This window comes from Oryzias melastigma, linkage group LG12, assembly GCF_002922805.2.
Source record: "Oryzias melastigma strain HK-1 linkage group LG12, ASM292280v2, whole genome shotgun sequence".
Lineage (NCBI taxonomy): Eukaryota > Metazoa > Chordata > Actinopteri > Beloniformes > Adrianichthyidae > Oryzias > Oryzias melastigma.
In genome coordinates, this window is record NC_050523.1 from 11841385 (window position 1) to 11864480 (window position 23096).

The 23096-nt window shown below is 36.5% G+C and overlaps 1 protein-coding gene across 3 annotated transcripts in view; it reads right to left on the bottom strand.

Annotated features, from left to right (window-relative positions):
• Positions 1-23096, bottom strand: part of rgs3a (regulator of G protein signaling 3a) — a 126372-nt gene that overhangs the window by 71703 nt on the left and 31573 nt on the right. For 2 of the 3 annotated variants that reach the window (XM_036214430.1, XM_036214432.1), the window contains 7 exons: positions 16787-16854; positions 6823-6904; positions 6557-6662; positions 5132-5564; positions 3485-3524; positions 2167-2498; positions 290-367 (listed from right to left, as the gene is read on the bottom strand). In XM_036214430.1, coding sequence (XP_036070323.1) covers positions 290-367; positions 2167-2498; positions 3485-3524; positions 5132-5564; positions 6557-6662; positions 6823-6904; positions 16787-16854 — 1139 coding nt within the window. Of the gene's footprint in view, positions 1-289; positions 368-2166; positions 2499-3484; positions 3525-5131; positions 5565-6556; positions 6663-6822; positions 6905-9137; positions 11037-16786; positions 16855-23096 lie in introns of those variants that run through there. The other variant, XM_036214431.1, reaches the window with a different exon arrangement.

A 23096-nucleotide genomic window follows, 5' to 3' on the forward strand; every position in this document is an offset into this window, starting at 1 on the left:
GGCATCCCGAGAAAACTCTCATTTATCTGGATGTGGACTTTCATGTTGTGGAAATTTCAAAAAATCAATTTGAATTAGAGTAAAATATAATATTTTTTATAAATAATTGATTATTAATTGACTAACTTTAATTGATCTTTTTTTTAAACAAAGATTCTTGACCAGATTAAGGCTAAACTGCTTAAACTAGCTTTTTATCTTTACATCCGTTATGTTTAAGCATATGTTTTATACGTGAACATCCGTGTCAAACGGAGAAAAAAATGGAGGCCTAAATGCTGTGACTCACCTTTGAAGAATGGTGCTTGCTCTCATGAAGAATCAGCTCCTCTGATATGATAAGCGTTCGGCTGCAAAGGTCAAGAGGCTGGACACAAAAGAAAAACACAGATGACAGCTGGTTATTAATCATAACTACAAAGCTGTGTCTTTATTGCTGCCTGTAGGTTTACCACCATAAACAACAATAAAAAAATATAATAAAGTACCATATTCATTTTGGCTCCTTAGAAAGGTGTTCCTCTTTTATGACAAGACAATTCGAAGCATTTCTACTCTAAGAGAAATCGAGCTGCTGCTGAGAGCTGTGTGGTTGAGAATGACAAGGTACAAACAAAACCTGCTGCAACGTGGGAGGACTGCACTTCCTCATAAAGTCCAGGGTGACATGGTCGTTTGAATATGTACGTCTGTGCTACATTTGCATTACTTAAAGAGGAGTCAGAGTGGCACTTACCTCTAAAAAATTAATATGAGCTGAAGATGTCAGATAAGTTCTAAATTAAACATTATAATCCCTATTTTGTTGCATTCCATGTTGAGACTTTTGTTGTGTGTGTCTAAATACAAAACCAAAAAAATTTGACTTGAGGAAATAACTTTTTAAAAAATAACTATAATATATTTTGCTTCCTAAATAACCTAAAATTACAAAAAAAGTCACAACTCAGATTTTAAAAACCTTAAACATTGTCAAACTGAAAGGATCAAAGTATTTTCTAAAGCACACAAAAGTTTCAGAATGTTGTGGATTTATGTTATAACATGACACATACAAATACTTACATACTTTAATTCTTAAGGGTAGTTATCAATTAGGCTTTTATCCTCGGAACCCTGGACATGACATTTAAAAATAAATAAATAAAATGTTCTCTCAAATTAGCCTTTTGTGCATGAAAATAAGCAATTTTGCACACAAATTAGTATTTTGTAGCCACAAATTTGCCTTTTTGTGCACAGAAGTTTGCAATTTGTGTGCACACAAGGTAGCATTTTATGTGTACAAATTAAGGCTTGTAAATATGAAGCCCTGGATGTGACAAGACAAATGTTCTCTCAAACTAGAATTTTGTGCATGCAAATTAGCATTTTGAGAACACAAATTAGTCCCTTGTGTGAACAAGGTAGCATTTAGTGTGCAAAAAAATAATATCTTGTGGACACAAGTTAGTGTCTTGTGCCATTTTGTGTGCACAACTTGGTAAATGGTGCACACATGGTAGATACGGAGCCCTGTACATTACAAAAAAAAATGGTTTCCTCAAATTAGTATCTTGTGCGGACAAGTTAGCATTGTTTGCACACAAGTTAGTATCTTTTGTGCACAAGCTAGTATTTTGTGTGCACCAGTTAGCATCTTGTGCACCGTGATTGCACCTGACTCTCAGAGTCTTTCGGCCATAGGGCAGTCCTTCTAAAAATGGGCAAAGCGGGATTCTGCTCGGACCCACAGGGGTCAGTAGAGCCTATCCTACCTAGCAGGGGTTGACCAACTATTGAAAAGACAAAATGAACAGATATAAAATCACACATTACTAAAGGGAATTTTAGAATTTCCAAAAAACATATTAAAAATGTTTTTGAACAGCAGGACAAAGCTGAAGAGCCTGAAAAAAGAACAAATACGTGGATAAAAAGATCCTGAAAATGCCCCATTGAAAATCCCCGATCAGGATTTGAACCAGAACCATTTTGCTGAATTAATATGAATTGATTAATGTCAGGGGAATATTTGAGAATATTTAGGGAAAATTTAACTTTTTATTTTTTAACAAGCTGTAAATTTGCTTTGATGGACTAAGTTTGTTAACAGGCAACAAATAAATATTGTCCAAATACAGCATAATTTCAGAATCCTAGTGGCACACAGACAAACAAACTCACCTGTACAAATATGGGAAAGATGAGAATCTTGGGTGCTACTTTCACGTATCCATAGTTAGCATGTGGAGTATGTGAGCGGACGATGGTGCAGTTCTGGTAGTTGGCAAAGTTAGCATTCTGCTGTTGGTAGTTGGGTACGCCAGCATTAGTAGATGTTGATGACCCTTTTGATGTCTTGGAGTTGTTCGATCGACGTAGGAAGCCAGTTCTGCTGGACATGCCTGAAGCGCTGCTACTGACCCCGCCCGGTAAAACACCACCAACACTCTGGGATTTCTGGGACTGTTGTCCTGAAGTCTGACGTGTTGGGTATAACCGGTTGAAGCCCGAGGCTGAAATAAAAAACAATTTTTTTTATTTTTCTAGAAAGACCAAAAATGAACAATATGGACAAGATAAGAAAACTAAGGTCTTAGTCACATATGTATGGAGGGTTGACCCGTATGGTGGGTTCATCTTAAGGTGCAGACACCTTAAGGGACGTCATGAAAGTGGAACGTTTCATTGTCATTTGTGTGCTAAGTGTATCACCAAATATTTGTAAGGATAATATAAGTTTGACGCACTTATTATATATGGGTGAAGCTGTTCTACGGTGAACTACAACCACACTCTAGTCATATAGTGCCCTGGATTTTAAAATCAATTTAGACACCATGCTCACTACTTTTCTTTCGTTTTTCTAAATGGCAGATATACCCTGTGTGTCGCCTGCAGCACGCCCATAGAAATAAAATAAACATTTTGCTCCATGACCTTAACAATCTTAAAATTCCATGCTGGTCACCTGCGTTCTCCATACAGGTTTGCCCATTTTTCATCCACATGTAGTCCGTATCCACCCACAAGGGCAGTTGTGACTAAGGCATAAACTTTGATTTGTTAAAGAGACTGCGGGAATCAAATATGGTCTAATATTAGAGGTTGTAGGTGTAATGTAAATATGTCTTCTATTACAAATACTTTTATGTTGAATTTCCATCAACCTAAAGGAAACCATTTACTATCATTTTGATAACCTAAAAGTGAAGTAAAGCACCTGAAGTCAGATATGAGGCCATCTCTTTACCAAAAGTTCTTAAAAGCGGCAAAACAAAAATCCTAAACACAAAACTAAATCTAGGAATGCAGTTGAGGAAGAAAACAATAAAGGTTCAAACAATTTGTCACCCTCATTTTTACTTTAAAGTAAACCAAAAAACCAGACCCCGGCAACATGCTACAAAACTTTAGGACCTGTTTTTTTTTTTTTTTTTAAGCACCAAGTCGTTTTAGCAGACTGCATGCTGACATTTCCATCCCCTGTTTAGGGTCTTACCTAGAGTTCCCTGGTTGTCTTGATAAACAGGCCTCAGGATCTGAAAGCAAAGCAGCGTAAAATGACATTGGGAAGCATTTTCAGCAAATTAAACTTACATCTAGATGATATTTAGAGATTAAACAGACATTTTGAGACTTTTGTTTACAATTTAGTTTAGATTGAAGATGATAGATGACTCTATTAACTATATATTTCTAGTACATTGGTTACTTAAGAACAAGTAAAAAAATTCTGTATAATTCTATATAAAATACTATTTTATATAGTCATAATCCTGTGTGTTGAATACCTTTAATCCTATATTTTAGGCCCTTACGTTGGTTAGATTAACACCTCATTCAGTGAAGTGTGTGATTATTTTTAAAGCCTCTACCGTTATTTCTTAAGGGTGACATAATCTGGATTAAAAAAAAAAGAAAAGCCACCATTACATCATGCATTTTCATTTAAATCCATCAAATCAGATGGAGTAATATTTGGAAAGTCCCAAGAATCTTCAGCATCTCAAAATTGGCACTGCCCATTTTTTTTGGCAGCAAATTAGGGTATTTCCTCAGCAGCGTGCGTTTATTGTGAACCGAAGTAGTGCGTCCATTTTAAACGCCACCATTATGACCTATTTCCACAGGGCTTTTTTTTTTATATTTAGCCGGGTCAAAACTAGAACTCACCAAATTCTCTCCCTCTCTTTTGTTAGTAACAGAAACTACAGCAGCTTGAATGAGAAGATTTGTTCACCGTGATGGTGCGTTCTTCATTTCCTCGAGGCTATACAGTTTTTTTTTTCTTAAAATACACTTGTATCTTTGAACGGTTCCCTGGTCCTTCTTCTAACCTGATGTCAGCGGCTGCTCTTGGTTCACATCAGAGCTGGGTGCATTAACTTAAAGCAGAAAGGCGTACATAAGGCATGCAGACACTCATGACTCACACAAGGCCTCAGGTCACACACACTCTTCACAGCAAAGGTATAGAAAATACAGAAGATGAGTAAGTTGTTCCCAACTCAGAGATCTCTGGAGTTAAGAAGCATTGAACTTCCTATTCTTCATCAGTAAAGGAGCTGTGAATCAATTTCTGAATCACATAATTTAAGTAATTTTGTTAGATAGGTTAGTAATTTTGCTGTTTAGAAGATGTTAGCTAATGAATTCAGATCAGTCTTTATGTTGATTAGATTTTCTTTATTTTGTGATTAAAACTTAATCTAAAATACAATGAAACGTCATATACATGTCCTGCTGTACATGTACATGCGTTTGTACAGGAAATGTAATGTAATGAAATGCCATAACTATATGCATTGAAGATATTATGTAATTCATGACATACAAGTAGGGTATCTTTAGAATGTGTCTGTGAGATAAATATTTACATGTTTTTTGTTACATGTTTAACTCTGCTTGAACATTATGAAGCAAATACAACCAAAAAAGTCCCATGGAGCTTTGTTTCCTTTTGCTTTTCGGTGAATGTATTGTGTTAAAAACATGCACACACACTGTACATACAGTCCATCTATCTATCGGCACTAGGGATGTATGGTAAGGAAACATATCTAGGGGGAGCCACCAAATGGCCGTGGTGAAAGGGAGGAGGGCGAAGAAGATGATGAAGATGCAGTCCTCCGCTACTCTGCGGTACCTGGCTTCCAGGGTTGATGGGCGCCAGGATGATGTAGTTGTCTCCATTGGATGCTTTCACCCGGGTTCCTTTTAACGTGGCAGTAGCAGGGTGATGAAGGAGACGCGGTTTTCCATCCAGGTCATCCATCGAGCCTCCCTGAGCCCCCCACGCCAGCGTACCCCTGCCTACGCCAACGTTGTTTCCAGCTTCAGACCCGTTGACCAAAAGCCGGCGTGCGGCAGTGGCACGGTGGTGAGCTGGGAGGGGCGGCACAGCTGGGGGGGATTTGATTGTGCCGACATCTGGCGCGTGCCTCCGTAGAGGGGGTGATGGGGCCTCATAGTTTAAGGTGGAGGGTTTATAGGAGGGTCTGTGAATGAGACCCTCAAAATTGGGTTTTGCAGAGGGACCGGTTCGCCACACAACCACTGTGATTTCATTGGCGCTGTTTCTGCAACAAGACAAAAAAAAGTGATTTACAATTAAACAAAGCAACGGTTCATTTTTGTGAAAATGTGAAGTAAGATTAAATAAAATAAACTGTAATTTGGTGTAGAAAAATAACAGTGACTCTTTTTTGAACAACATAGAAACAAAATATAGAAATAAAATAAGTATTTTCAAATATTAGGGCTAAGGCTGCGTTGGTAAAGAGCATTGCAAAGTTAAGAGTACTCAGAAAAATGTCTCAATTTTAATCTTTTTACTGTACATTTTTTTTCTTTTGGTTAATCTCACAATTTTGACCTGATGCAAAAAAAAAAAAAAAAAAAAGACTTGAGAGAAACATTTTGATTTTTTTTTCAGAGTTGAGAATTTTTTTTTTTATCAGACTGAAGTTTTATATCTACGATGGAGTATTAGGGCCACCGAATTAAAAAAAAGTAATATTACGAGCTTTTTTCTCATAAATTTACTAGTTTTTTTCTCGTTTCTCATTTCTACGAGATCAAAGTCTTTAATTAAAAAAAAAAAAAAATGTTTGTAAACTAACATTAATACTCTGTTCTAAATATCAGGTGTCCCATATAGTAAGAATAAAATAGAAATGTCAGATTTCTTTTTTTTTTCAGAATTGTATTTTATCCTTAAGATTCTCAAAAAAGGCAATGATCTATAATTTAGAGTCACAACAATCCTCTGACAATCATTTCCTGTTTTCAAACTATTAACTTCTGTCAAAAAAATATAAATAAAATTATTTTTTAATAGTATGTTCATAAGCATAGTTGTTACAGGGAAAATTAAAAAAAAGAAATTATTCAGCAGGTTTAAGAGCAGATGTTTAAGCATATTTTGCAGTAATTTGTGCCACTTTATCTTTCATTTAAAACGGTTGACATGATTTTATTAAACTTTAAATTGTTTTTAAAAGCTAAAAGTACAAAACTTTTATATTAGTTTGCATTTGAATGCTTTTCTCTTGTTGGTTACATATATTACCTTATAGCGTGAGCTAGGTCCACACATTTCCACTGCTCCACTGGCTGCCCGTTTAACTGAAGGAGAGTGTCCAGTTGCTGCAGACCAGCCTGATCCGCTGGACCCCCTGCCAGAGTTAAAGGAAAAATGTGATGTATCCAGCAAGCCCCAGAAGTCTTTGAAGTGCAGAATGAAATACTGCAGCATGGATGAAATAACTCGCTTAAAGTAGTGGGTCAAAACACCTTTGAGTTTCATGTAGACTGACGTGTGCATGCAAAACTTGCCTGGATCAACAGCTTGTACCCTCACAGGGGAATCGGAGCAGATGGTGAATCCATATCCATCTTTTCCTCGAAGGATGGTCACCTGCAAAAATGACCAAGCAGTCATTATGGGACGCAAAAACGGAGGGTTTTTGGAACCAAAAGCAGGACACTGGCAAGAAATTCAACTTCCTTCCTGGAGGGTGAGTAAGTAAGTTTGCATTCTACTGTTACTTCCTATTAAAACTGACTTGACAGCAGTTCTCATGTGAGAGAAGTTAATTAGTTGAGTCAGAGGAAAAACCACTTAAGAGAAAGAAAAAAAGGTGATTTTTTTTGCCCAATAGTTAGAGAAGAAATATCAGTCAGTCCAAGGATTTGATAGATTTACATCTAAATGTGTATGTCTACGGTGTATTGATGTCCATTGCTAGACTATACTTAAACTCTGAAAACATCTAGAGAAATTATCGGCAGCCCTACATAATTAGTATTTTTTTAAATATATTCTGTTTTCAGAGCTTTTAGGAGTTTTTGTTAGGAACTTGTATAAGACATAGAGGAGCATCTAATTCATCAAATCTGCTGACACACAAAAATGTGCTGACGGCTCTTTCCCATTAACCTTTTTTTTTTGTTGCCAAACATTTTCCTCCCCGCACCTGATAGCCTGAGCCAAAAGCAACATGTTTCTGTCCAAAACATTTCACTTTCCATCTCCTCTGCAGATCTCTGGTTTTTGTTTCTCCAACAGAGCAAAAGCAAAGGAATACACTGCTAAATTACAAAATCTGCCCTTGAGGGGGAGAGCAACAAATGTGGAGATATTCAAGGATTATTTAGAGGCTTGAAGCTTGTAATGGCCCTAAAATGTCGGGTGCAATTGTGGTTTTGTACAGTCCACTGATTTTATTTTCTCTGAGATAGACTTTTGACTTCCCTCACTATTCTCTATAACCAAATGCTCAAAACTTGAGTGTTACACCACCTAAAGCCTAACCAAATGTTTCTTTTTCATCTCTTCTGAGGCACAAGAAACAATGTTAAGGGAAAATTGAGAACATTCTTTAAAAAAAAAAAAAAGTGGAGAAAAATAAATAGCAACAAACTGAGATTGACAATTTATAAGAAAAGATTACAAACAGATTATAGTGTGACAAAAGGGGGAACTGGACTTGGGAAAATTGCAGAGCAGGGGAGAAAGGCAAACAGCGGAACAGATGGTCCTCAACGAAAACAATCCAATGGAATTAAGAATGAAAAACAACAGATTGTTATGGAATATTTTTAAAAGACCAGCCTGATGTGACATAAGTGGGTAAAAAAACAAACTAGAAACTGAAAAAGAACAGAGATGAGGATATCTGTCTTTTAATCAAGAGTTCCATCTCTGATGTCCTTTTGAAAGGAAACTGCAGATCTGCCTAATTTGAACATAAAACCTCAAGTAGGTAGATGTAGATTCCAAAAGCCCCAATTTTATTAACAACTTCACTAAACCAGTAAATCAGGATGAATTCTCTTGATGTAATTTTTTTGGCACATGAAAAATGACCGATGAGACAATTTACTAAGTAAATAATATCATAGTGACAAATTCCCAACATTCATTTCACATTTAGCTTAAGTCCAAGTGAAAACTAACCTGAAAAAAATATTTCTGAACCCTAAACTCACTGGTCATGAATTTAGATACACACTAACACTGCAGTTGATTGTTTACGTGTGACAGGACTTTTTCCTCGTACTCTCACATCCTGGTCCTCATGCTGAACATGAATGCAAAGCCAGGAGCAGGTATCCTGCCATTCTCTGTTTGTTGATAGCAGAACGTTTCTTATCTTCTTTCCACAAGTGCAGGAAAAAGTAGAATTAACAGCTGACTGTTGAAAAGACTTCCATAGTTATTGTGCCATTAGTCCAACCTTAGATGTTTGTTTTTGGCAACTATCACTTTCAATTAATTGTTTTTTGTTTTTTTTTTGTCTGTTAGACATTTGACCCTGGATTGCACACAAGTTGTATTTCTAAAAGGAAAGAGGTGCGCTTTCATGTGAAATTTCTCTCCTCTGGCTATTTGTGTGCTGTCCCTCCATCAGATCTTTGTCTCAGAGTATTACGCTTCAATAATTTAAAGGATGAAGAGCTGCTCCCTTTCAAAAATGAAACACACATTTATTATATATTCCCATGCCTTCACTTCATGAAATGTGTTCGGCTGGATGAGAAGTGAAAAGTGCTTTTTCTCTGGATGTACTTGAGTGTCAGATATACAAATAAATACTGTACAATTAACTGCCCCCATTCTACTTTTTTATCTTTTCACACAGACACACCTGTGGTAGCCTACATCCAATGCAGAGGTGGCAAAGCCCATGAATAGTGTGTATAACACCACTTCCTCCTCTTGCTCTGTCCTCTCCAGCGTTCAGGTCTGCAGACAACACACAAACGCTGCGGCGGTGACTTTCCACCTGGCTGCTCCTTCTGCAGCCCGAGTATCTCCACAGCTTCCTCTGCGCAGCTGAGCATGTTCTCCTGGGGCTTTGTTCTGAAGGTTCTGTGGACTTCAAGGTGTTGTGAATCATCTCAGCTGCTGTTCAAAGAGTTGAAGAGGTGCCTTAGGGTCCAGATGGCAGACCAGATGCAGATGATGTGAAGCTTGAAGAATCAAAAAAGGGGTCCGTGGACCTTCTTCTTGGCCAAACTGGGATTTGTCACTGACCTCCTGATGAACTTATTCCCAATGAATGACTCCAGTCATTCATGAACACTTAGCTGTAGCAGATGTTACTGTTTTCTAATAAATCCCCCCCTACAGTGTCCATTCTCCTCGTTGCCTCTACTGTAACGCCTCGCTCCTCAGTGTGTGGCATGAACAACAGAAGCTCCAGTAGCGCCTGAAATCAGCTGTGTGAGTGTGAGTTGGCGTCACACAGGCGAGACGAGCTCCGGCTTGGCCTGCTCGGGCCCGACTCTAGCTCCTGGCAGGGGCGCTCATGGGAACTCTTCCACAGCAGAAGAATGGGAGGAAGTGCCTCCCACTGCCCCCCACCTCCACAACCCCGCCCCCCCCACCATCATGCACATACACACACACGCACAAACACTTGTGCATACCTCGCCACTGCGAGGCAAGAAGAGCTTTGTGTGTCGGCCCCCGATAAGGTCGCTCTGCTTCCTGAGTCCTCACGGCGAGGCTGTGAGAGGTGCTACAGTTCTCTGCAGCCACCAACAAAGGTGAGGCACATGTGAATTAAAGTGCTACAGACGGGACGTTGATGGGAAACGTCTAAAAGGTCTGAGAAAAGTTAATTTCGGACCATGTGAGCACCGCCATGGGAAATGCTTCAAATTCCCTGACAGGTTTGATTCCAACACAATGACCACAATTCCAAACAAACTTAATTAGATTTTTTTTTTTACTTATACGTCATGGGCCGTCAGACTCTTTCCACCGTAGTTTCCCATACTCCCTGTCCAGACATTATGCTTGTTTGTTATGTTTTCAACTTTCATATTTCCTCTGCTTTTCCTTTCAGCTGTTCGCTCTCACCTCAAACTGCTCTGTGCGGAAATCTGCAGGTCTGCGAACTCTCAGTTATCCAAACACTTCCTTTGCTTTTGTTTTTTTTTTTAAACATATATGTGTCTAGGACAAAGATGGGAATCTACCAAATAATGGCAACAAACACTTCAAAACTGGCACAAAAAAGAAGTCTGTTCAGCTGGATTGATCCTTCCAAATCCTGCCAAGCCTATTTAATCCCACCTTGCCTCCTTTTCTTTTAATCCCTTGGATTTCTGGCTCATGGATAAAACATGAACAGAAAGCTGACACAAGGACTAATCTCCTCAAGTTAATAAAGTGGCAGAAAACGCTATTGTCTTTAGACACCTTCCTGCCAGTGGTAATGGCAGCTTTCCCCTGTCTCTTTTCAAAGGAGTAAGGGTTACCCATCAAGCACACAAAAAAAACGTCCCCGCTGCGCTGTTCACCTCCAAACAGGCAGAAGGGCTGATTAGAGGGTGAGGAGAAAAGGAGAGAATAAAGCGTGTCTTACAGAGAGGAATGAAAAAGGAGTTTTCAAAAGCTCAACTAGAAGCCAGACAAGGCCAATCTGTTTTTTGAGCAGTGTGGGATCTCACTCTCATTTTGTGTTTCTCTTTCTGACCCAAATAAACAGCCAACAAAGGGGGAGGTGCCCTCGAAGCCATCGAGCGCAAGACCGGTCCAAGACCAAGTTCAGGGTCACAGCTCAAGATCCACTTTACATTTAAGAACCAAAGCTTCCTTCACAAGTTATTAACCACATACAGTTACATCAGCTTTAAAGGCGCTACTTCTTCTCGATGGCATGCTACATACGTTTTCTTCTTTTTCACGTGAGAAGAAAATGTAAAAAATGCATGAACCCAACATATCTGGATCATGAAAAATAGGACCCGTTTTGAACTTTACTATAAATAATTCAGCAAGTTTACCTGGGCACAAAAGGCACATGCAAAGTATATTTTTATATATACATATGGATGCTTGTCTGCGATTTTTTTTTTTAGCAATTACTGGTTCTTATTGCATTTCATACACAATATACAAAAATACTAAAAAAAAAAAGTTTTTTGTACTTTCATACAAAAATATAATTTAAATTTATTGTGTTTGAATTCCATTGTTTACCATGCTTTCTAAGAAGTACTGGAGGTTACCGCTGACTAAAAAATGAAAAATTAAACCTTTGTAATCTATCTAATATTTTTTAAGTATTCAACCTGGGCTCTAATACTTGACATGAATCAGAACCAGGTAAAATATGTATATATCAAACCTTTTAAATAAATCACAGCTATTCCACATTTTAGACGACAAGTTTTAAAATATTAAATTTGACCTACAATCTGAGAAAGTGGCTGTTAGAAATAATTTTTAATGGTTCTGAAAGATTCATGATTTCACCATCGTATAAGGGGATTTCTGTTCAGAAAGTAAAAATGAATTTGTTGCAAAAAAGGGAAAAAGAAACAAAATTCTGGACAACAACCTCTTTAAACTTCATGGTCACTAGTTATTTTATCTGTTTTTTATATATATATTTGAATTCTTATGAATTAGTTATACTGCATTTTATTGATAAAGTACCATTAAATTAAGGTATTTTTAGGTCTATAATCCTGGATAAGGCTTGTAAATAACTGGAATCTCCTTTATGTATTAACATATTATTGTTAATAAATGTAAGTATTCTGTATTTTTAGGAGAAAAAGTGCTGAATGGATCTGGCACAAACAACAATTTAAAAAAAAAATCAGTAATCCCAGCTGGAAAACTAAAATTTTTGTTTTCAATGTTCAACACTTTGTCATGATTGATGGATAAACAATGACTCAAGTACAGGAAAACTGGAGACAGTCTGGTAAAATAAACAGAAAAGAACTGAAGGCGAAGCACAAATAGAAAAAAAAATCCAGAAAACAGAAGGAGAAGAAGGAGAAGGAGACTACAACAACAGTCTAAAAACAAACAAGTTATAAGCACTAAGGAAGAAATGAACAAGAGGCAGATGTGGTAACTTAACCCAGGTATGAGCAATTATAGGAAACGATAACAGAACAAGATGCAAATAAAAAAAATGCTCCATTCTGAGAATCAGTACAAGAAAAACACATAACTGATAAACAAAAGCCTGAAACCAAAAAAGGGAAAACCAATGAAATACTGATTGTTTTTAAATCCACACACTCTTTTCTTTGTAACCGATATACCAGAGCTATTTAAACAGAGGCAATTAAGAGTTTAATAGAAACTGACCAGAAAAGTGAAGGCAAAAGACCGTATGTCCAACTGTTATCAACTTTTATGAATTAAAGACTTTACTGGTATATTAAAAACAAACCCTATATGCCAAATTACTCCTGCTTTTTCTCTTTATAGTATTTAAATAGCATAACTTAAAAGCTATTTTTAACTGATCAGAAATCTAAAAAAAAAGTGGTTTTATAAAAGAAAGTAAACATTTTTGTTTTAAGATTATAACTAATGCATTTAGGTTATTAACTCTAACTGACAAATTGTATGCATGAACTAAAATGTGTTTATCGAAACTGACTGAAAAAATGCACTTTTTTTCCAACACAGTTTATTTCCCTAAACTGTGGCAGGAAAGAGAAATAGCTCCAACAAATTGCAGAGGAAAGCTGTAAAAGGATTGTCAGAGGATAAGAAAATGTGCCTGAAATAGCTTTGGGGTTTCGGAGGGACATTCCTTGGTGGATATCATGTATCTTCACCAGAATCTGAACTCTCCGAAGCATTTAATGAGCCCTGAGTAAATCATCAAAAAAGAGCTGATGTGCCAGGTGGTCAAACATTGAAATCTGTTTAAATCGGTAAAGAGTGGGCAGATAATGATACCACAGAGCTCTTTGTCTGCTAAAGGGTGATAACCATGGGGTGACAAAGTGGTAGCAGAAAAAAACAGAGCACAGAAATTACTACAAAGTGGAGGAGGACAGTGCAGTCAGGGAGGAAACAGGCAGTGGAGTGGAAGGGAACAAGTTCAAGGCAACAGAAGGTGGGTAGAGAAATGAGGAGACAGCCTAAAAGGTTTTTCATTCGCCCCCAATTTAGTCTGTGAATGTGCTTTGCCCTCTTTGCTTGAACTCTCCTCTGAGACGGCCCTTCACGATCATATGTTACTCTAATTCAGATACAGAGGAGGGAGGAGGGAGGAGACGGAGAAAAAGGAAAGGACCATTCATAAATACGGATGTGAAACTTTTCCACAGCCAAAAAATAAAAAAATAAAAAAACAACGTCCTTCCAAAATGAAAAGTTTTCTTTTGATGTATAAAAAAACAATATGTTTCAAATGAAGCCACTGAGGACACGACTGAAAGAGCGTGTGAACTGTTGAACTTCTAGAAAGACCTTTTTTTGTGTGTTTTGTAATCCTTCACAGTCAGAATCAGGAGCAAAACAGAAACTTCATTTGACCACAGATCCACATCCTGGAGTGTTTCCAAAGCAACACGGATGCAGCTTGAAGTCACACTGATCAGCTGAATGGCTCCAACTGTCAGTCACGCCTGGAGCCCAAACCTTAATGGTTTTAATAAGTTCTACTTAAACTGTACAAATCCAATTGATGTTGGAGTTTGTAGCTAGAATACGTTTTTTTCCCTTTACTAAACTCTCTATCGTCATTCTTAGTATAAAATATGAAAAGTAAAAAAGAAAAGCTGCTTACAAAGCTGATATGCAAGCAGTGCTGCAGGTCAAATTACATCATTTTAGATTCTAAAAAAAACAACTAGTCGAGCAGTTGCAGCATTGCCCCAAACAGCATAGGTTTACCGTCATGTGACACAATCCTCTTTGACAGGGGCAAAGCTAGAAGTCGCTTGGTATTATTGGAGAGTGACAGTGTACAACGAAACAGTCAAAGTGGAAGCATGACGTTTGCATTTCAACATATGGTTCAAGACAGCTTTGTGCTCTTGTTTCCATCCACAGAACATCCACAGATATTCTCCCAAAAATCCGAAGAAGCTGTTTTTTGGTGTTTTTAACAGATTTTTCTAGTGATAGAGGACATGTATAAAAGAATTTAAGATACAAACTGTGTTTCTGAGTATTTATTTCTTCAAATCATGTTAGATCAGGAGCTGTAAGCTAACAGAAGAGAGTGTAAACAAAGGCATGCTGGGATATCAACGTAGAGTTACTTCTGCGCCAACATTCCCACCCACAACTCAGAGGCAAATTTCTAATAAGTTCCTGCAGCGCTACAGAAAATATGTCTTAAAAAAACGACATAGGGTTTTTGATTTTGGCTAAAGCACAATCTAAAACTAAAAGACCACTGAAAATGATCTTACAATAGAAAAAATATAGTTGGAGTGTGACTTTAAATCCCAGTATCTTGGTTTGTAATGAAGCAACAACTTTTAGGCTAAAATGCTGAAAGCTGCGTGACGGCCCCTTTTTCACATTCAAGTGACCAGCTGCATGGAGCACAAAAGAATCACCCAGCCTAAACCTAAATTGCAAAGTTAATCCAAGCCATACACAAAACAGGCGAATATTGAATGGTTTCTATGGGCTTTTTAAAGTAAATGTCGAAAAAATGAAGTTCTAAATTCTTGAACCTGAGCTTTGTTTGACTCCTGACTGACTGACAGCTCTTTCTCTGAGTTTGTATTTCCCCTCCTGAGTCCACCAAATGCATGTTTGGAAAACTGATTAGTTTAGTGAATACATTAGTAACTCGTCTCTTTATGACTGTGATCAGAAATTGCAGCACGAAGAGGAGTAAACAGACTTTCATTTCCTTACAGAGGTAAAAAAATCTACTGAAAAAAATCAATCAAACTTTTGATTCTGAGATAGAAGCTGCTGAGCCAAGGACACGTCCTTTGCTTACCTCACCTTCTTCTCCATCTTTTGTCCTTCTGAGGAAAGTGTTTGATCCAAATACTCAGAGACAGTTAAAGAGCTAATGCCAGCTGACAAGCAAAGTGATGCTTCAGGTCTCTGTATTCAGGGTATAGTTTTGTTACTTTTAGTACATTTTCTTTGCTCTTTGCCAATGACACAAGGGGTGGCTTATCAAACATCATTAAAGGCTGGCAAAGGAAGCAATCACATCAAATTTTAAAGTTCATGTCCAAAAAGTAAAAAAAAAAAAACAAAAAAAAAAAACAGATGTGCTTTACAAAGCATGGATGTATGCCTTTGTTTTGTTAAAAATAATGTTATGAATAATGTATATTACTTTTACCAAATAAATTCCTCTCAGAATGTTCTATTTCTGTTTCAGTTTATGGCTCTCTGTATAAATCCTAAAAAGTTCTTATTTTGTCTCTCAGTTTATAACTATATTTCTGGTCTTGTGTGCAATGCATATTAACAAATGTAAAAAAAAACTAATGGAAGAACATTTTAAATACTTTGTCTTATATATTTAACTAATACATTTGCACATTTTGTGTGTTTTATAAATTAAGTTATTCATTAAACACAGAAACATTTTACCTCTTAAAGGGGCAACAGCTTTTAATAAAGCTGAAAAAGTAATTTTAAAAAGCAATTTTATCTGGATTTATTTAACATTATTAGGTTTTGTAATCAACTAATAAGTGTATGCATTAAGGTGATACCAAATATTATTTGAAACAGTTTTTTTTATATTTTATGATTTTAAATTTTACTCAATGGAAATATAATAGTAAAATCCCCTTAACTGAAAACTAAGTAGAAAAAAAATACAGAAAAAGTAGAATATTTTCTTTTAATAATTAACCATTTACACATTGACTTGTTTGGGTGTAATAAACTTTTACAAGGTTTGATTTCTACTCATGTGTATAAAATCCCTCTGCTCGATAATCTGGTAAATGTGTAAATTTGCAAACTTAATTCTTTAACGCTCCAATTGTTCTGTTGTTAAGCAAATACTCCTTTACATAAGTGCTGTACGTGATTCCCATTCATTTTTAAATGCTTTCCAACCTCTTTATTATCAAGAAAGCAAAAAAAAAAAGGCTCTTAATTGACCTCAAATTTGCAATAATTGCTTGAAATCTAACAAAACACAAAGTATGAAAGGCAGACACTGGAAATATTGAAAGCAAACAGTGATTCACATTTGACGGCAAAGTTGTTCTTTTCTGCTGCTCATGCAAATGAGCCTTTTGACGAGCAGCCTTTCAAGAAATGACATCTTGCTCCATTCACTGCTCAAAGCTGAAGCACATAATTCAATTAGTTGCTATGGCTGCTAAGGATTTGTAAGCAGGAATTTGTGCAGTCACTGTCTTTCATAAAGCATGCTTGTGCATCATGACTTTTTGGGAGTTTCTGCAATGTCAAAGGTCAACATTGAGAGGGCCTAGCCACACACTGTGCACACACTTATACAATAAATACTAATACACAACAGCAAACTACGAAGACTCAAAGAAGCAAAGTTTGGGTTGTACTTACTGTTAGGCATTGCATTATCTCAGGGTGATTGGTCTCGGGGGCAGCACCATGGTTTGACAGCACAGCCTCTGAAACGTAGACAAAGGAATCACGAGCTGACACTGTGCTTCTGGAGCACATTTCCCCAATGCAAAACAGGTTTTTGGTTGGACGGAAATAAAGTCCCCAAATAGTTGCGAGGGTCCATAAAAGTGACGGAAAACAGATAGCATCAAGTAGTTACAGCAATGGCTATTTCGCAAGGCAGATGTTTGCACTTTAGAAAGCACACATGAAGGAAAAAAAGAAACATCCAAAAAGCCGGCTGCATAAAGGAAAACAGTATAGGATGGGAAAATCCAACAAACTGCCCAAGAGAGGAATGGAAGTGAGAACAAGTGAGAGGGAGGGAAGAAGGGAGGGAGGGGTGAAGAAGCAAAAAAAGGAACTCCTCTCTCACTCTATTATCCGTCCGTCATAGGGCTCCTGGGAAGTTGCTATGGTTACGGGACTCACGCCTCAGTGTCCTTTTTAACCATCGCTCATAAAGGCAGCATTCAGCTTTGCGCCACAATGCAGATCTGCTTCTCTCTTTTTTTTGTTGTCCCTCCACATCCTATTTCCATCAGAGGACATATTTCTCTTCATATTTATGCCTTTCTTAAGTACTCCCCCCACCGCCCACCACTCCCTCCAACTTCACACAGGATCGATTATTCGACACCCCCCGCCTTCCCTCCAATCTCAACCGCTGTTTGATGTGTTTGATGTGTCAGTCTTTCCCATTATCCCTCTCTTTTGTGTACGGTTTCGTCACACCCCTATCTATATCACCAAAGGAGGGGGGAACAATCCCAGTCCAGACTGTGAAAGGTTTTAAACTGTGCCAACCAAACCAAAACCACTTTGGGTCCGGCTCAAAGAGGCAACTCAAAAAGTGACCATCTGTTAACTGTCAGATAAGCTAAAACAATCACATGGTTGATATCACAACTTAGTCAAACATAAAAATGAATAAAACTTTGAAATTATTTTTGGGGGGGGTTACCCTTTTTTTTCCCTTGGACAATAAGTTGGTCTGGAGTATAAGTTGCAGCAGCCAAAAACACAGCATAATAAAGAAGAAAAAAAGTATATATTAGTTGCATTGGAGTACAAGTCACAGTTTTGGGAGACATGGGCATCAAATTCAGCTATTCTGCGTTGCTGTCAATAGTAAAAACTGATACACACCTAACAAGCCCTAAAGAAGTTGTTAGTGGAAATATAAACATGACATTTTTTTAAGTCACATATAAGTGCAAAAAAATGTGACTTTAACTCAAAAAAGTGTAATATTTCTGTGAAAAAATAACATATTTGCATGGGTCTATTATTTTTATTATAAATTAAGACAAAGGAAATAGGGAAAAAAGGTTCAAAGAAAACATTTATAAGTTTAAAACTTTGCTTATGTTCAACATCAAATGACATGCCAAATTATGAACTGTTAGCATAGAGATGTTTGTTTCTCCCTCAAATAATAAACTTTATTGTGTGACAGTTATTTGCTAAACTCCTCAAGGGAACTAATAATGTTTGTAGAGCAACAAAAGGCACATTTGTATTCTTAGAGAGGGCTTTCATTTACAAAAAGGAAGTAAAGTTAGTTTGTGAAACAAACCAAATGAATTACATTAAGCTGAGACATTTTTATGGTCTTAGGTTTTCCACCTAAGGACATTTTAAACATGTTTTAAAAAAGAGCCTCTGTTAATTTGGAATCGAATTCTATATTTTTATATATTTATCTTTTTGAGTTTTAAAATTCCACCAAAAAAAGTACACACTATATCAACATTCTGAACACTTTCCAGGGCGGTCAAAACAGCTGTAACGTCCACATTTAAAAAAGGCTCTGTTTCAAAAAAAGACTTTTTCACTTGTTAATCTCAACGCTGCAGGGGGTGCAGCAAAAGAGAAAGGTTAACCTGGTTGGCATGAAGCCCAGATGAGGAACCCTTTCTCTGGGTAAGACAAACTTCCACAGGGCATTAGAGTGCAAAAATGTGTGGCAGAAAGGCAACGTGGAAATCTATAATTGACTGACGTGAGAAAAAAAAGAAAGGAACAATTGCAGACAGAAAGAATAGAAAGCAGGAAAGATAGAAATGTGGACAAACTCAGGAAAAGAAGCAGAATAGTAAACAGGAATTTAAATGATTTTGGATTTATTAAAAGACAACAGAAACAAAAACAATTAGTAAGAAATAACAAGGAGAGTAGAGAAAAAAAAATGTTCACGGTCATAAACTCAGAATAGTTGATCTTGTGCTTTTCATTTATTTCAAATCAGGTACTCTTATGGTTCTTTACATTATTTTTTAATAAAAGAAACAATGCTCTTCTAACATCTGTGTACAAGTATTAGGAAATTATATGTTGATGGTGGTCAGAAATCATCTTACCAGGTTAGCAGCTCATCAAAAAGTACATGATTGAGATTAAAATATTACTAATTACAAAACAACCAACTAACATGACTTTGATATGCTGTAGTTTGTGAATAAAGTATTACAACAAAGTCTATAAACATTAATTAATAAAACCTGCTGCCACAATATAGTAAAAATCCTTTTTATTATTCAACAGATTTTTCATCTAAATTTTAAGTCACATTAAGGCTTGATTAACTGCTTCTCTTCTCTAAAACTAATAAGTCAAGATTTTTGTCAACAACCCTAATACATGGACAACCTTTTCTGAAGAAGAGTCATTTAGATCCAAACATCCTTGATAATTATTAATCATTTTAACTATTTTTAAGTAAACTCTTGGGAAAAAAATCCAATAAATTTAATAATAATAATAATTTTACAAATATAGTTAGTCTTTGTGGATAAACCACAGTACAGACTGCCCTCATGAAGACAGTCAGTGATATTAAATTGAATTTAGATTAACAGATACTCTCTGTTCTGGTACTACAAGATCTAGGCGCTGCCTTTGACACAGTAGATTGTAATATTTCATTAAACACGCTGAAAAGTTGTAGCTTCCTTTTTTAACTGGTTTTATTTCTTACAGATTGAACATTGTAAGTAAGGATACGTGCTCTACAAGAGTCAATGAAAGCTAGAGAAGGGTTCCCCAAGGATCAATTTTAGACCAATTATTATTATTATTATTATTATTTTGCTACTTGGCAAAGTCACCAGGAAGTGTGGTGTTTGTATTTATATTGCTATTCTATTTATAAAAGTCAGTGAACATATTTAGACATAAAGTCTAGAATGGCACGGAATTTCTTCAATAGAATTTAATCGTTATCTCTGATGATAAGAGAGCTCATTTTACCAAAAATGAAAATTTACACAACTGCAGTGAGAAACCTGGGTGTTCTTTTTGAGCTTAAATTTATAGCACATATTAAAATCTTAAAAAGATAACCCATTTCTATTTCTTGCCTGCATGGAGGTGCTAATGCAGGCTTTTAATTCTAGTAGAATAATTTATTGTGATGCCCTGCTCTCTGGTCGTCCCAGAAAGAGCACATAAAACTATCAGTTACTCTAGAACTCAGTCACTCGCATGCTAAAGGGACCAGCGGGCGGGAATATATTACAGCCGTTTTTAAATAACTGTACTGACTCCTTGTGAAATTTAAATTTGACTTTAAAGGTTCTTTTTAGGGTTTACAAATGTCTTAAATTGAACCATTATCTTTGGAAGTTCATTGTCTTCTTCTTCTTCTCCAGAAAAGACAAGAAGTCAAAACTTAACTTCAAGATATTGAGACTCTCCATCAATAATATGTTTATACATGATTTTATGGTCTTGTATCACTTAAATGTATGTGGTTTACAGGATGAGTTCTCGTTGACTCGGAGGTTGACCTGGTAAAGACCAAAAGGTAGAAACAAACTAAGTCCTCATTCGATCATTAAGCCCTCGACTTTGGAACAACCTCCCAGAGACCCTCAGGGATGAAGAGACTACCCACGTTTATGAAAAAGGCTGAAAATTATCTGGCTTTCAACTGAAATTTGGACATATATTTAATCAATATTTAACTTACTTGAATCGTTCATTCGTTATTGTCCAGTATATTCATATTTACGAGATTATTCAAATCTACTTTTACTGATTATACATGTCCTTGGTGCTTTGAATTTTTTTTTTCTGATCTTTTTTTCCACTTTTGTGTATTTTATTATTTCTATATTTTGTTTTAATTCAAGTGTTTTCCTGAGAGGGATCCTGATCCCCAGGGACTAAGCCTTTTCACAGGGCTGCTCCAGTGGGATCTCCCTGGTCTGGCTGCTTGCTTTGATCAGGGGGGATCCTGTGGTGATGCCTTCTGTGATGATGAGTGGAGTGGTTGCTGGTGTGGACAGATCCTCATAACACCCTTTCTCACTTCAGCATCAGTCCAGATTTTTACTTCCCTTCCTATTTAAATGTCATTTTTCAATTTCATAATGTGGGGGAGTGGAGATTGAGTAGTTGAGGGCAATGTGTTTGTAGTTAAAATGTTTGACTTAAAGGTCTTTCTTTTGGTTTTATTTTTCAAGTTTAACATCTTTTATTCTGTAAATCATTTAGTGCAGCAGATGTATGAAAAGTGCTTCATAAATAAGCTTTTATTTGACAAAAAGTGGCAGAGTCTGACCCTAAATTTTTTTCAGTTTTTTTTTTCAATTTTTAAAGTTCAAACGTAAACAAATAAAACATTTTTTGAAGAAAAATAGGATTAACCTGTTAACGAATCACAGATTAGGATTGTGACTTCATAAACATTGTTCAATTTCTGTCTTTTGTGTTTATCCCGTCCTTATTAGCCTTTACCATCCAAAACTTAAAGAACCAGTTATAACTGGTTCTTTAAGTTTAATTTGTATGTAATATGTAATTTATATATGTATAAATGTATGTATAATGACCACAAATAGATGTAGGAATTTAAAAATGTATTTCACCACATGACTAAAAGACAGAATGTTCAGTTTGCAGATAATTAAAGTAATTGATAAAAAATATTTATCATATTAAAGTTTATTTATCCAAACCTAGGTTTAATAAATACTGGTAAATGGTGATTTGTCACACAAGGAATCTCTCAAGAACAAAACAAAATATTTTAAACCTTTAGAAAATTGTTCATCTTGTAATATTTTAGGACATTTCTAAATGTTTTCAGCTGTAGTAACACACACATGGTTGGGTGAGAATCTGGAAAAAAAGTCATCATAGAGTATAATAGGCATTGATGCAAACTGAACATCTGATTGGTACTTTCTGACAGTACAAATTACAACATTTACACCTTCTTTGTTTCAATAACCCAAACCACAAAAAAAATGAATTTAGAAGGTGAGTGTGCAGGGTTACCCCGAGAAATGTTCCTAATAAAATAACATAAAATATACTGATAAAAGATAATCATCAATATCACAAATCATCCTTATGAACTGAACTGTCACACGGGAAGGAGAAAACACCACCAAGAGGCTAAAATAATCCCATTCCAACGGTTTCAGTATCAATAACATATATATTAAAGGTAAAATTTGACAGTTTATGCTCTGACTATGCCTCGTCAAAGCAGCAAAAACGAGCATATTTATCAATTACATCGGTGGACATAAGCAAAACAATGTGTTCACTGCGAGGGTTTTTGGTAAGCTATACGGTGGTGACTGACATGTGTCATCTCCTGTTTCATAGCTGACAGAACAGCCAGGAAGGATTATGTCAGCTGTTCCTTGAGTTGGTGTTACATGCATGTCCTGACCTGGCAGAGACTGCTAAAAAAGGATTTAGGAACACGCGGAATTGTTCAGAGATTAAGATTATATTTTTTCATCCAGTTTAAACAGTGTCTCAGAAATAATCGAGATTTTAAGTTCAACATTGTCATTTAGCTATAGTTATGAAGCTGAATCTTTAAAGTGCTACTCCTGCTTCATCTTTTGATCTATTGTAAAAGTATTCTCAGTGGTCTTTCAATTATGTTTATACGGTTTTTAGGCAAGATTTAAAAAAAAAAAAAAACTGTTGTTTTCCAAGACATAGTTTCCGTAGAGAGGCAGGAAATTGTCAGAAATTGAGTTGTTGGTGGGATTCCTGATTTCTCATCATCCATTTATATACGTACAGCCCCTCACAACCCCAAGCTAACAGTACAACAAAAATGATGAGCATTCTTGAAGCTATCCATCCGTACAGCTTTGAGCCAGATGCCAGATCGGATGAGGAAAACAAAGACATCCATCCATCCATCTTCTTGACCGCTGCTTCCCTTTCGGGGTCGCGGGGGTGCCGGAGCCTATCCCGGCTACTGAAGGGCGAA